Here is a 15265-nt window from a genome sequence, read left to right as displayed (position 1 = left end):
CAGCTGGTCACTGTAACTATTTCCAGTTGGTCAGTAAAAGTGAAAAAATTCTGTTTAACCAACCAGCCAAATTGTTTTATTGGTCACAAGGATGTTGCAGTTCTATTTTTACTCCAGCATGACTAGAGTCGTTTAGCGCTTAACAATCAGTAGGCCCTTTTTGTGTTACTAACCTCCTACGTCTGTCTATGCAAATCTCAAAGATTCTGACCCAGGAGGACTGGAACGCAGTTTTGTACAATGGTATGGCAGCGACCTCACCGCTTGCTGCTCTGTACTTTGTGGCCCTCATGACATTTGGAAACTACGTCCTCTTCAACCTGCTGGTCGCCATCCTGGTTGAAGGCTTTCAGGCGGAGGTAAGGGGCATAGGTCAACCCGATGCTGACTGCTGCCACATTTCAAACTGCACAATGTAAGCTTGTTCATCTTTTAATTGTTACTCATCTAAAATTATTAATCCAATTCTGTGTTCATCAGTAGTGAAATATTTCTAATTATTATTGTTGTATTGGCCTCTAACAGCCACCAGAGAAACTCAATAAATGAACATGATTATGTCTGGCAATAATTTAACTAGTTTATAAGTCCAAATTATACCACGACTCAATGGAATAATCGTATAAATTGATGGAGGAGCACTTAGCTTACAGATATTTGAAAACATCCACCAAATAAGTGCCACATCTCTAATATCGTAAAAAGCACGGCCTCGTAAGCTGTTTGGCCGCCTGTGATTTAGATACATTTCCAAACTTTGGCACTTCTCTATCTAACTTGACCCGATGCTTGCACTCCCTGCACAGTGATCTCTTGCGTGGTCCACTGATATCAGTCTGTCTGTGTCTCTCAAACTGAAGAATTTAACCTTTGGCAAAGACCTTCACAGCTAAAATAAACCGAGCTGTTGCCCTCTGTTGATTTCCATAATCACTGAATTGAGCAGATTTACATGTTTACAGCATGTCTACACAGTCAACACTTCGACTGTTTTTCAGCCATCCATCTTATGGCATTTGACAAAATGGATTAAATTCTATTTAAATCAGACTGTCTGCACAGTCCACGTAATACATGTAATGTATTGCTTTCATTTGAACACAGCTCAAAATGTATTTTTGTGCTTTAAGTCTGTTTTTTTCCGTTTTATGCATACAGCTGCAATGACTGCGTATTGAGCTGCCAAAATTCGGGTGACCTACAATCTAATGTGCCTCAAGTGCAGTATGGATATTATGCTGCATCATCTTTTATCATTCCTGTTACATAATAAACTCAGCAGAGGGGCTTTGCATGCTAGCTTCTTTACATAGATGTGTAAAACCTCATACATACAAGCTGACTGTATTATCAGTCAGGCAAGGATAGACAAACGTTACACACATAATGTTCAGAGTATTTGCTCTGTGCACTAAATATGGTGACTTCTATCAACATTAAAGCCATCACATCCATAAAAAACGTATTTCCTGCAATACTTCTTCTGAATGTCAAACTGTTATCACAGTACAAGCAGGAACTGAAATGATGTTCAGTGGGGGAATCAAATATTTGACACGCTGATAAAGAAATAAACAATCTGTATTTTTTTGGTAGGTTAATTTTAATGGAAAGACACCAAATTTCAATCAAAAATCCAGAAAATACACATTACATAAAAGTTTTACATTGATTTACACACCACTGAGTGAAATAAATCTTTGATCCAAAAGATGACTTAGCGCTTGATGGAGAAACCCTTGTTGGTAAGCAGAGGCGTATGATGTTTCTTATAGTTTTTCAAAAGATTTTTACACATCTCGGGAGAGTTTGTGTCCTTTTTGTTTTCTTGGGTGACTCTTGCAACTTGAAAATTCAGCTCCCAGATTTTCTGGGCTTCACAGATTTTCTGTAGGACTGATGTCTGGAGGCAATGCACCGACCTTAATGTTCTTCACCTTTGTTGCCTCGGTTGTATGTTTTGTGTTATCGTCATGTTGGAAGACCAATCAATGATCCATCTTCAGGATGGAAAAAAGCAGAGCAGAGGGAGGGAAGGAGGTTCTCATCCAAGACTTTATAGTACATGGCCCCATCGATTGGCCCCTCAATACGGTGAAGTTGTCCTGTATCTATACGGGCCCCAAGGCATAGTTTTCATCTCTGTGCTTGACTGTGGGGTAGGCCTTCTTTATGTCATTCTCAGCATTTTTCTTCCTCTGAAGATGGCGGGTCAAGTTTATGCCAAAGAGCTCAATCTTGCATCAAGCTCCAGGCTGAGGAAGGTTGATGGTCATTTTATATGTCTTCCATTTCTGACTAATCGTACCAGCAGCTGTCAGCTTCTCGCCAAGCTTCTTGCTGAAGGTCTTGTAGCTCACTCCAGCCTGGTGCAGCTCCACAGTTTTGTCCCCGACGTCCTTTGACAGCTCTTTGGTCTTGCCCGTGGTGGAGGAGAGGCTAAAATGGAAGAAATTGACTCTGTGGACAGCTGTGCTTTATACACATAATAAGTTGAGATCAGGGGTGTCTATAATTCATTGATTAATGATTACTTGATTGTAATACGTGTGCCACATGGACACACAGCTAAAGAGGGAGCCAGAAGTATAAATAAAACTGAATTGAATTGAATGAGAATTCTGGCTTGGTTGTAGGGGATCAAATACGTATTTCACTCAGTGACAAATGTCTAGACATTTTGTTGATATTCTGTCTCTTTTCATTAAAACCAAACTACAGTGAAAATTTAGACTGTTCATTTGTTTGTAGGTGAGCAAACTTGAGGTTTGAGAACATGAGGATCTAAATATAGTAAAAGAAATGAACAAAAATCAAGTTTAAAATCTGTTTTGTGCTGTAGAAAAAAAGAGTGATGATATATATTATAGTATTGGTCCTATGTAATAATAATTAAATACAGCAGAATTTCTGAAGCCATCCCTCTCAGTGGAAAACACTGCAAAAGTGATGCTGTCAATCTGCCCTCAGCTGTCAAACGATGTCAGATGATATCACTGGAAAATTGTAGTGTGGTTGAGTAACCCAGTTGAGTTTTCATACACAGATCAAAGCATTACCATATTCATGGCATGTAGCTATGATGTGTGAGTTGGGAGGGAAACATTGACACAAATCACGCGGCTCTTGATTGATCTTTCTGAAATGCCAAAACAAAACCCTGCCATCAGTCATTCAGTCTGTCTCTCTTCCTGCCTTTTATTCTCTCCTTTCTCTCGCTGTCGGCCTTTTCTCCTCCAGCTCGCTCCCCTTCCTCCACTCATCTGTTCTGGGTCGACACACTAGGGATTATTGAGCCAATTTACTCCCTCAGTGAAGACTGTAGGGGAAATCCCATTGGTCTTAACCAAGTCTGAGAGGGCTCCTGGAGTAGTGTGTCAGTACTTTGAGGGTTTTACAGACTTACAGAGGGGCGTCGATCTAAGATTGTCTGATAGTATGTTTAAATACGTCTGATAGCTGTTGTGAGGGAGCACTGTTTTGCCCCGGAGATTAAAGGCTGGCGTATGACAAAATCTGAAAAAAAAAAGTCTGTGACAAAAATCTTTTAGACCACGAGTCCTGTCTGATAGATTTTTTTTATCTACAGGGTGATGCAAATCGTTCATATTCAGACGATGATCACTCCTCCTCCAACTTTGACGAGAGTGAAAAACGTGACTCCATCAAGTTGTCTGGTAAGAGCGACATCCAAACTTTCTGATTACACTCAGCTGCCATGTTATTAGTACCACTCAGCTAAAAAAGGCCTGAAGTAAGATCGACATGCATGAGGTCAGAATGTTTGGTTTTGTTAAAAATGTTTATTTTTAAGGATTTAACGCTAATACCTCAATTCACATACTGCATCATTTATCTCAAAATGGAACAACGTGCTCGAGAATCTGCCTGCTCATCGAATTTTAGCTCTTTGTTTTTCACTGAGGCTTATCCAAAGGGAGGTTAAATGTGCTCAACTCAAACTAAGACGGAAGCATTTGCCAAAAGCTTAAAAACTTGTAAAATTGCAGAAAATAGCCTGTAGTCAACAAAGATGAATGGGCTCTGTCTATATCCAGCCTCACAGTAAAATTGTTGAAGCAGTACAGACTTCCTCAACAGATCCAACAAACAATGCAGTTCAGAGAGGATTAAATATGAGTTCAGAGGCTGGAGGATCGCTTCTATACCATCTGAGTGGGCTAAGTTTGCACAAAAGATCTGGTCTCTGCACTGCGGTGCAGACAAAAAGGGAAGCTTGTAGACTCCGTCTTCATAGATGGGAAAAATGCAAAATTAAAAATGCAAAATTAATAAAGTATACCTCTATCCTGTCTGAATAGATGCAATCCATCACAGAGGTATACTTTGTTTGGCTTCAGCCTGTTCATATGGGTACATCAAGTTTTCTAATGCATCTGTTTCCTGTTTGTCTGTCCCTGTCTGTCCATCCATCCAACCAGTTCATATGAATCCATATAACTCTTGAAAACTCTTAAGTTTATTAATACTCGAGAATAAAATGAGTATATTTTAAAAGACAATAGGTAATTATGAAAACTAAAATATCTAATAGGAGAAAGTATAGGTATTTTATGTTCAAAGGTCACTGCAACTCTTAGTGTGAAGTCCCAAGACACAAGTACAACTGACGTGGGCCCTTATTAAATGGTAAAGGCCCAAACAGACCTATCAGAGAGCAGAAACGTCAGGAGTGGCCAAATCAACAATCTGGTGTATTCTTAAAAAAAAGGAATGCAGCAACACAAAAAGACCTCTGAGACCAAAGAGAACAGCTAAAAGTGTACGATTGCAGAATTTTTATCTTTGGTTAAAAGCACCTTAAAAACATCAAGACAAGGCAAAGACACTCATTAAAAGTTCAGTGTACCACTGTCGTAGGCTCCAATGATTCATAAATGTCACTAAAGAGGGTTTATAAAAAGACATGAGATAGTTTTCCATCACAGGGAAACAAAAGCTCCAGAGCAGTGCTAACAACGTAGCCACGTCATCAACCACTAAAGACTATTTTTGTCATGGTCCTGGGTCCTTTTGGCCCAGCCGTTTAAGTTTCCTTTGTTTGTTGTCATTTTTTGCATTATGTTAAGGATTATCTTGGTTTCCTACATTATTCTGTCCACCCCCTGGGTGTCTGCGTTTACATGGTTGTATGAGTTCTTGTGCCATCTTGTTTTCCCCAGCCTGTCATGTCTGCCTCTCTCCCTCGTGCTCCTCATGTTCTCTCTCCCTCTCCAGTGTACGTCTCTTTGTACTTCCTGTTTTACTTTGATAGTCTCCGTCTGTGTCCGTCATGTTGTGTTGCTCTTCCTCAGTCTCATTATTATCATTATTCGTGTCAGCTGTGTTCCCTGTGTGCTCCTACGGTCCTCGCAGTTCCGTGTCGCATCGTCCCTCGTGGTTGTGTGGAATTCTCTGTGTGTTTCTCGAGTGTTTAGCTAACTAGTTTTTCCCAGTTTAGTTTTGTATTGTTTGTTTCCCCTTCTGTAAATAAAGACGTTTTTGAGTTACATCCCATTTCCATGAGTCTGCTTCTGGGTCCTCTCCTGCCTGCACACAGCCATTTTCATGACAATTTTGCTTTGGGATCACAGCAGACAGGAGACCTGGCTAAATGTGCAGGTGCCAGTAGATAGCTAATCAGTAGAATTTACCACACTTGTGTTCAGACTTGGCCTTCATTTTTAACCCAGCTGTGCACCTGCAAATTGAATATGAATATGCCTCCAAAACCACCCCTATATCACCCATAACCAACTTAAGAGTGTTGACAGTATAAGGTTTCTAACTTATTTAGGACAGGGTTGGAGCACAAATTAGAGCCTATTTGTAACATCTGCTATTATCCCCAGCAGTTTATAAAGAGATCAAATTAATATTGAGCAGAACTAAGTTGAGCATGTTGGTTACAGCCGTCACAGTAATACCAGTGTCTCATGTTGCCGTTTCTTTATTATTTTGTTTTTGTTATGTGTCTCCATCCCTGGAGGTTTTCAAATGGAAATTTAGTAAATGTAAGGCACCCAGAGACAGCTTGAAAAGAAATGTGTCGGCTATGAGAAAAGAATTGCAGTCTTATGACTGAATCCCAGAAATCAACTGAAATTGGACTAAGTATATGAGAATAGCTTCTCATGTCTTAGCAGTCAGGCATTAAACTATGACTGAGGGAAGTTTGGATTGCTATCACAACACTTTTAACCCATCTGTTATTTTCCATTCTAGACCCGAGGATCTGCACCCTGACACCAAACGGCCACCTGGAGCTGGGTGCCCTTTCAGCACCCAGGGGATCCTACTCCTCGGAGAGGCGGAGCTTCACCATGGATTCTAGAAAGAGCAGCGTTATGAGCCTGGGCAAGAGCAGCCTGGAGAGACGCTCCCTCTCCCTGGTACTTTATCACACTGTCATACCACAGACGGTCGTGCACACACGTAAACACAACTTCTCAGCCTATTCTCAACAAATCATGTGTACTTTATGGTTTACGTTGCCTCCGAGCACTTTTCAACCATTCCTGTTATGACTCTATGAGCTGTTTGCGGCTTTATACAATGATAAATATGTTTTCCTCTTTAGCAGAACGCCTTGGTTTCAAGTTTATATTTAGCGTCGACGATGTCTGTTTACAGATTTTAAACTGGCCCAAAATATGCAATCCATCACAGTGAATGTGTAGTTCAATTCATTTGAAATGTATTTCATTATGTCAGGTTACGGACACAGATGCTTGTAATGAATGTTAAAATACTGACTATAATATAATATAATATAATATAGTATAATATAATATAATATAATATAATATAGTATAATATAATATAATATAATATGATATAATAATACTGAGATGTCTCGGTTCACCCTGTATAATGACTTTATTCTATGTATGTATATGTCTGGATGAACCTTATTTCCTCCTTAACAGGTGGACCAAGGTGAATGAAACTTTGAATGACCGTCATCATTCATTCAGCGATTAATAGCATTTGCATGTTTTTAAAAAGATTATTATAAATTCCGCTTCCCTTCATTTTCATAGATCTAATGTTCAGTATTTCATTACCATGTGCTATTGATGTTAGGCTCTCTGTTTTCATCTCTTTCACGTGTCATGTTTAGCATGAGTCACCCATCTGTAAGTATGATGCACATGTTAACACTCCACTCGCCGCTAGTACGCTGTAACCCACCCCTTTAAGGAGATCATCCCTTGACCGTGGATGCTATTTTTAGATTGATCTTGAAGTCCTTTTCTGAGCACTTCAAGGATCAAGGATGAATGATCTTAATTAACCCTGAGGGGCAATTTGTTGTACGGTCAGCAGAAACCACAAAAGCATCAAGCCAACAATAAAAACATAATAATTACACCACTAAGAACACACTAAATAAGACTTCCAGAATAAAATATCACCATTAAAAACAATTATTTATTTAAAAGAATAATGGCAGCTGACCCAAATGAGACCCGACCTGCAGGCTAGCAAGCAGCTTGAACTACTTGGATGAGGGTTGGCTGGGAGTGACTGGGCCTAACCTTACACAAGAGAGGGAGGTCATTCAGGGTCACATCTTCCAGTCCGTTCTTGGTTTTGAGGTTTAGTGACTTGTACCGCCTGACCAACCAGAATCTAAAAAATGAGAATAAAAAAAACTCAGAGGTTCTGCCGACATAACAACCACGAAGCTCGCAATAAAAGTACATGTGTTGGTCAGCTTTTCTTTAGACAGCATCCACCTGAAGCTCAAAAGTGGAAAGGTGTTTACTCTGCTGTACAAACGCCATCTCTTTAGTTTCTGATGCATTCGTGTCCAAGAAGGACAGCTTACCCACTCTGTGAAATCCCCCACCGCAGGGTCATCACTACTCGGAAGAGACGCAGTGCCTGTTTTGTCTGCAAGCTTAACAAATATGGCCCACCGTGTATTGGATTTGACCTCTTTTGGTAAAGAGCAAGAAAATAAAAAGAGGCAAAAGAACTCTAGTGTGTCAAAATACCAACTCTTGAACTTTAATTTCATTTTTGGAAGTTGAAAGGATCTAAATCTGGCCACGAGGGCACATGATGAACGATGTCAGTGTGCTGTTAGCAGGGGCCGCACGCCATAGCTGGGCTCATTTTTTTGGCCAAATGTTGATCCTCAAATGACTGAGCACAACAGGAGAACTCAGTACTGAGTGCTTGAATGTTGAAAAGGTATTAGGAGCAATAACCTTTCTAACAGGTCACAGTTAGGGCTGGATCAGGTGAACCTTAGTCATGCTGCTTCCCATGATTACACTGAGCACTTCCTGTCTTTTGCAGCACTAGTTTTGTCCTGTTTATTTTTCCACGGTGTCTCTGTGTTCTCTTTTTGTTTTTTCTCATCCCTTTCCCCCTCACCACCCGAGCAGCCTCAGGAGAGACAATATAAAGTGCCTCGAGAAAACCGCTGCTGTGAATTGGCTCTATATCGATAAAATTGAACTGAATTGAAATGAATTGAATTCACTGTGCACAACCCCTTGAAAGTCAATAAACCAGTGTGCATGCTTCTTGCACTCTTGACCTGATGTACCTGAAGCACCAATAGTAATAGCATCCATGCTGCAAGCAGACTTTATGACCACACCTCATGCAGTAGGCACATTCTTGCAAATCTTATTATATGGCATCTTAGAATTTCATAGCACTCTTTTGCTATTTATTTATGGGTGACATTTATGTGTGAAAAAAGCTTGCAATTAAGGCTAATAAATGACAATTTATTTGCACCATCCTGTAAACATTCAGTAATATATATATAGTATACAAAAATCCACAGCAGGAATTCCCCTATTGTTGTGTCCACTGAACCAGAACTGAAGAAAAACTGAAACAGTTCTACAAGGGCTGGCTCGGCATACAGTTGCCATGGTAACTTCTATTAATTGACTGTTCCCTTCTTCTGTTCATCCGCAGAGAAACTGTGGGAGAAAGAAGGGAAAAAAGGCGACAGGGAGAAGTAGAGGGGAGGAAAAAAAGACGGAGCAGAGAGAGAGAGATGGTGATGGAGACAAACAGGAAGGATGATTCAGTAATAAAAAAAAAGGGCAGTGAAAACATGTGAGATGAAAGTCTGTGGTTTAGCAACCGCAAAGGTTACGATGTTAAACACGGTGGGTGTGCGAGATCCACTTCACTGTGAAGTCTCCTCCTCTTCTCTCACAGCACTCCAGGTTTATTGATATCAGTAGGCACCGGTTACATCACTCAACTAATAAGCGTTCGAGAGAGCTGTGTATAAATGTTGTGTTTTTGGTTGAAGTTTTGTCAGGAACCACTTTTTATCTATTTTTTTCCCCCACGAAATGACACTCAGACTATGAGATGATGTGTTTGTCGGCTGTGATGGAAATTCATCACTCTAACGTTGTATATTGCTAGAAAAGAATGAGCCTCAACACAAACGTTCCTGTAGAGTGTTTGCATGTTGTTTAACTGTGCAGTAGATGTGTGTAATCTAATGTGTGTGATATAAATGTATCGTTCATGTGGTTATTTGTTTGCTTTGATGACAACTATCTATAGCCAGTGACCTTTAGATCAGATTTACAGAAAGTTGTAACTGCTACAATATGCTTGCAAGTGAAGGCAGCAGCTGGTGTCTGTCACTCGCCGTTCTTCTTGGGCGATCTGCAGTGCAGCTCTGTGTGGACTCAAGTGTTACTTAACATTTAGCTTTCATGCTTCGCTACAGTTTATTTAGAGGACGATGCATAGATTCTCTGGCTCGGGTTTTGATTGGCAACATGTACATTTCCGAGGGTAAAACATATAATTAGAACCATCAGGCTCAGAGGATTAGACATGCGGAAACAAAAAGAACTGTTGGTGTTCCTTTAAGTGGAACTGGCACTCTGGGGTTTGTATATTAAAGTAGATGACAACCTGCAGTGCACTGCAATCTTATTTTTAAAAAGCTCAATTTATACTTCGTTTGTTCAGCTGTTTTATATTTGTTGTTTAATTTGTGGATAATTGACATACACTAAGAGCCTCGCTCTTGTTTCCGTTCCATTTTCCTTTTAACCAATGTTTTAGTGACATTAGTCTCTGGCTGGAATACTGTAAGTACCGAAAAAGTCATTGCAGAAAGAAAGTCGATCGCTCTAGAGGTGATACAATCATCCATTGAATTAAAAATATTAAATTCTAGGAGTGAACAATTTTTTTAGGACTTAGTTTTTATTTGTCATTGCTAATTTTGGGGTGTTTGGGTCTTTGACACCTCACTGAGAGACATTCAGTGGATCAGAAACTTCTCTGAAATGCTGCGTTTCTCTTTTAGCGCCACGGTCGCAGTTCCAACTACCACAACTGGGGGCGTCCGTTCCCTCCGCAGTCTGGATGGAGTCGCAGGTACACAGTTAAATTCAGTTGCAACCACTGATTCCAGCTGTTGTCTTAATGAACTTCCAGAACCATTAAGCTGTAATTACCTCCTTGGAAACATCAGACCTTTGATGTTATTTTATTTTCCTATTAGCTTCGAGTCTAAATGCTTAGCACATAAAACTTTATAAAACAGTATTGATCGCCATCTGTTGATACAGTTCTACTGACATTTTACAAGCCGTTCATGAATATGTATGACCTTTTAATTGTACCTTTAATCACTTGTGCTCTGCAGGTCTAGCTCAAACAGCCTAGGTCGAAGGAGCTATGGGTTCAGCGGATTACCTCCAGTGGGAGGCAGCCTCCGCTTGCACAGCACCCGCTCGCCCCACTCCTACACCTTTGCGCCAGAGCAGGAGTCCCTTCTTTCCCACCCAGCCCACTCCCATCATCCTCTGCCCCCTCATCATCCACCTCCGCCCCCATTTTTCCTCTCCAGGCATTTTGCTGCAAGGAGAGATCGGCGGGCTCTTTCCCTCGAACTCCCTGAATTGTTTCGGGCAGGTGGACAGCCGCCAGGCCTTCCTCCCATCCACCCAGACGCTGGCAAAAGGAGTGGGTCTGGAGCGGGGGGCTCCATTACAGGAGGGTCTGTGGCCGGCAGCGGTTTAGGAGTGGATCACCGGGACTGTAATGGCAAGGCACCAGGTCCCCACACTCAGCTTATGGTTGAGGTTTTCCCTCAAGTCAATGCACGCAAGGACAGAACTGACCTTGATGAAGAAACAGACTATGTAAGTGGTTTACTACCAGCTCTCTGAAGCGCAGTGGTTCATTTACTGTGATCGATTTTCAATGATAAGCAGTAGGTCCTTGTTATAGCTGTATTGATAAACAGGAATAACCATAGAAACTCCCTTAATTCTTCTTTATCTCATTATTACTCAGAAATCCAGGCATTAAGGAAGACGCATGGTTGTTGGTGAAGGAAAGATCTAGCTAAATAGCAAACTGTAGACTGTAATGATATGAGGTGACTATAGTAACTTTTTTCCAACTTCTGCTCCAGTATTTATACTATTGTCATGTTAGTGGATGGGTCAAGTTCAGAAACCCAGCAACAGCAGCTCATGGTGCTGAACCCATCATTAGCAGTTTAACCATCTAACTTCAACGTTTGCTGCTTAGTTCACACAAACTTTAAGATAATATGGTGCCACTTTAGTTTGGTAATGCTATAGGTGGTGCAGAAGGTGTCAGGTAGAGATGAGAAACGAAGGAGTCGAGAATGTGTTTGTTGTTTCTGCAGTGAAATAAGAGAGGGCCTTCGGGGCTTTGCTCAGTCATGCTGCTTGTGGTCGATAAATAGAGATTCTTGATATAAATAGAGGTTTTCCCAAAATGCCCTGATTATACTGAAAACCAAAACAAGACATAAATCATCATTATTTTAGGATTTGGTGCAGGAATTTGTGGCAGCAGTGACTTTGCACTTACTGTTACTTTGTCTACAAACACACTGAAGCCATCTTAGAGAATAGTAATTCATGTATTCTACTTTGGTTGATATTAATAATATTAATAATAATAATAATAATAATAATAATAATAATAATAATAATAATGATGATGGATTGCATTTATATAGCACTATTCCTGATAGAATAAGGCATATATTCTGACCAGAAAAGTATCAATATTCTAATAATTCAGAGAAATCAATGCTAATTCCTCTTCTGTATTTTCCCTCCTCTCCAATGAAGAGTTTGTGCTTCCGTATCCAGAAGATGATGGAGGTGTATAAGCCAGACTGGTGTGAAACCAGAGAGGAGTGGTCAGTCTACATGTTCTCCCCTCAGAATAAGTGAGTGCAACACAGATTTAGGTGCAAATTCAAATCTAATGACAGGGTTGTTTGCATGTGCTGCCAAACCAGAGTCGGTCACGCAGATCGAACGCTGTCCTGATGACGTGTTTTTTTCAGCTTTTTATATTTAAACTGAGAAAAGAAATCTTCCCGAATCAACTTCTTTAAATGACTGTAGAATTCAAAACATTCTGTATGTGGGCTTTGAAATGTACAACAAATGCAACCTTTTAGCGAGAGACATACAAAGAGACAAGCATGTCTCTTAATGTGCTAATACTTGTAATTGTTTGCTCTGGCAAAGTGGTTTTACCAAGGCTCTATGGAGACAAAGAGGGTGTGGGGAAAAAGGCTCATCAAGCAAGACCAATGGCCCTGAAAAATAAACGTCTGCGAATGTTTTCAGCTCTAGCTGGATAATGTAGAAGAACAACAAGATGCATAGCCAGAGTGTTGTTTCCACAGAGAAAACTCCTGGTTTCACAAATAGCTTGTTAAAGTGATGTCACTGTGTTATTCTCCTCCTAAAGCATTTTTTTTCTGAAGACAGAGCGGTAGTCTGGGCTGTGTTTTCCGTCAGAATTCAATTCATTGCCGGTAGAAACTTCCCTGAAAGCAACATGAAAGAAAAATCACTCAGTCTTTCGTTCGCTCACTCACTCGATTTCCTGCGTGCTGATAGCCACTTAAGGGAAGCCGGGCCCCAGGGCTGTGTTTTGGCATCCTGGCAGGTGCCATCTGTCAAGCAAAGGCTGTGTGTATGTGTGTGAGGATGGCGTCAGACCGTATCGCCGGTAAAGTCTTGTTGCTTGGTTGTACATGTGTTTGGATGACTTTGCATATGTCCGTGTGGGAGCGTGTAAGCGTGTGTATGTGTGTGAGTGCACATGTTTTGTCAAGATCATTTGTGTTCACTCTAACAAGCAATAGAGGCAAACATACTGAAGGAGAAAGAAACCAACATTAAAAGTTGTGTCTCGGGTAGGGTAAGTGCTTACGCCAACACAGCCGCTGGTGATGATCAATATCGGGGGGACAGAGTTGCCAGATTTGAATCAATAGATAAAGAGACAGAGTTGCCAGGTCTTGAGGAAAAGCATTCAGATTAGCACATCGATCTCCTCGCCAAGAGAGCGAGTGCAGCAGTCGGTGTATTCAGTTCCCATCAGAGCCTGCAGATGACGTGAGATTGGGTGCGTGAGGGCTTCACTCTGGACCCGCATGTTTTCTTTACTGGTTCTATAGCTGACAGTTTGACCACCCGGCACCCTTCCTGTAACTTTTTTGGAGCAAACACACAAATGTGCAGTGCAAGTCCCCTGAATACTGGTCAGGCTATTTAAACAACTGCTAGTACTCAAGATACTGAAGATATAACAAGGGAAGAGTAAACAAGTGAACTAGTGCTAATAACTACTATAAAGTCTGGTAACTCCTGGTATTGTCCCCCAGATCATGAGGCCAAACATTTTTTTACGTTGTTCTTCATTCTAGTTTCATTCACGCTAATATATCTACATAAAAAATAACCTACACTGGTTAATAAGATCCGTAGTAGTTGGAAGGAACTTTGCAGCTTTTTATGAGGGTTAAGATGTTGACCAATGAAAAAAAACCCAGATGATTTCAATGTGATGAAATTGCGTTATGGATGAGTTCTCTTGCTAGATTTGCATCACATGAAATACTGCAAAAAGATAAAATTGTGTTTTCTTTCACTCATAAAATAATTTCCTTTGGGATTTCTTATATGTGACATATGTTAACAAAGGAACACAAACTATTGGAGAAAATCTGTTACCTTTTCCCGTTTACATATCTTTTATGTTCTGTCATGTCAATTTTGCTTTCCTTTTGTTAGGTTCAGACTGCTCTGCCAATCTGTTATTGCCCATAAACTCTTTGACTACGTGGTGCTGGCCTTCATATTCCTCAATTGCATCACAGTGGCTCTGGAGAGGCCAAAGATTCTTCAAGGTAGCCTGGTAAGAGGAATCGCTTTGAATTCATGGTGGATATTTCCAAATACTGCTACTCAACATGTACTAAACAGAGCAAGAAGCATGCTGTGTATGTGTGTGTCTGTAGATTTATATGTACACGTGGGTGTTTCATTTTAATGGAGAGCGATAGATCAACCAAAAATGCAGAAAAAGATACTTTACATAGAAATTCTAAAATGATTTGCATGTCATTGAGTGAAAGAAGTAAACAAAACATGACTTGTGCTTGGTGGAGAGACATTGTTAGCAAGCACAGCAGTAACACATTTCTTGTAGTTGGTCACCAGATTTGCACGCATCTCAGGATGGCCCACTCCTCTTTACAGAACTCTCTAAATTATTTAGGTTTTTGACCTTAACGTGCCGCTTCTTTATTGCTGGGGTGGTGTGTTTTAGGTCATGCTGGAAGACCTATCTACAATCTGGCATTAATGTTGTGGCTGAGAGCAGCCAGTTCTCATCCAGGATTTTATGGCATTTGGACCTTCGGTGCAGTGAAGTCATTTTGTACCCTTATCAGAAAAACAGGCCCAAAGCATAATGATTCCTCCTCCGTGCTTCACCATAGGGATGTGTAACTTTATGTAGTGTGGGGCTTTTTATCATTTTTTGGTGATATTCTGTCTTTCTCCATTGAAATGAAACCGTCATAAAAATGAGAGACTGCTCGCTTACAAAGAGCAAATGAACGTACAAATAAAGCAGGGGAATTGTTACCATCCAGGTAAAAGTACCTTTCACTCCTTCTTTGACAACAAGCAGTTAAATATAGAAAAATCAGTATCAGAATCCCACTTACTTTAAGTTCTTACTGCATTCTGGCCTCAAGCCACTTCCTGTAATTAAGCAACACTGAATTATTGAACAGTGAGCCCTTTGCAAGGAAAGTGATCAAGTGAAATGAAAACTTTCGAATTAAAGCACAGCAACTCTTACTTGTTTGGCATTTCATTTTGATGGAATTTTAACAAAACCCTGACTAATGCGATCAGTGACAAACATTGATTCGCTCGTGTCCTTCTTAAAAGCTTCT

At 40.5% G+C, this 15265-nt stretch overlaps 1 protein-coding gene across 3 annotated transcripts in view; it reads left to right on the top strand.

Moving 5' to 3' along the window:
• LOC147327215 (voltage-dependent T-type calcium channel subunit alpha-1I-like) overlaps nucleotides 1-15265 on the top strand; it is a 179534-nt gene that overhangs the window by 102156 nt on the left and 62113 nt on the right. For all 3 annotated transcript variants that reach the window (XM_086294862.1, XM_086294861.1, XM_086294863.1), the window contains exons 12-18: nucleotides 204-359; nucleotides 3590-3677; nucleotides 6226-6392; nucleotides 10316-10386; nucleotides 10658-11156; nucleotides 12126-12226; nucleotides 14091-14214. In XM_086294862.1, coding sequence (XP_086150988.1) covers nucleotides 204-359; nucleotides 3590-3677; nucleotides 6226-6392; nucleotides 10316-10386; nucleotides 10658-11156; nucleotides 12126-12226; nucleotides 14091-14214 — 1206 coding nt within the window. The remainder of the gene's footprint in view (nucleotides 1-203; nucleotides 360-3589; nucleotides 3678-6225; nucleotides 6393-10315; nucleotides 10387-10657; nucleotides 11157-12125; nucleotides 12227-14090; nucleotides 14215-15265) is intronic.

Source organism: Aulonocara sp. 'chitande type north' Nkhata Bay, linkage group LG6, assembly GCF_057382095.1.
Source record: "Aulonocara sp. 'chitande type north' Nkhata Bay isolate Kocher_YH1m ecotype deep benthic linkage group LG6, A_spYH_male_GT1.1, whole genome shotgun sequence".
Taxonomy (NCBI): Eukaryota; Metazoa; Chordata; class Actinopteri; order Cichliformes; family Cichlidae; genus Aulonocara; species Aulonocara sp. 'chitande type north' Nkhata Bay.
This window is presented reverse-complemented; position numbering and strand designations above follow the sequence as displayed.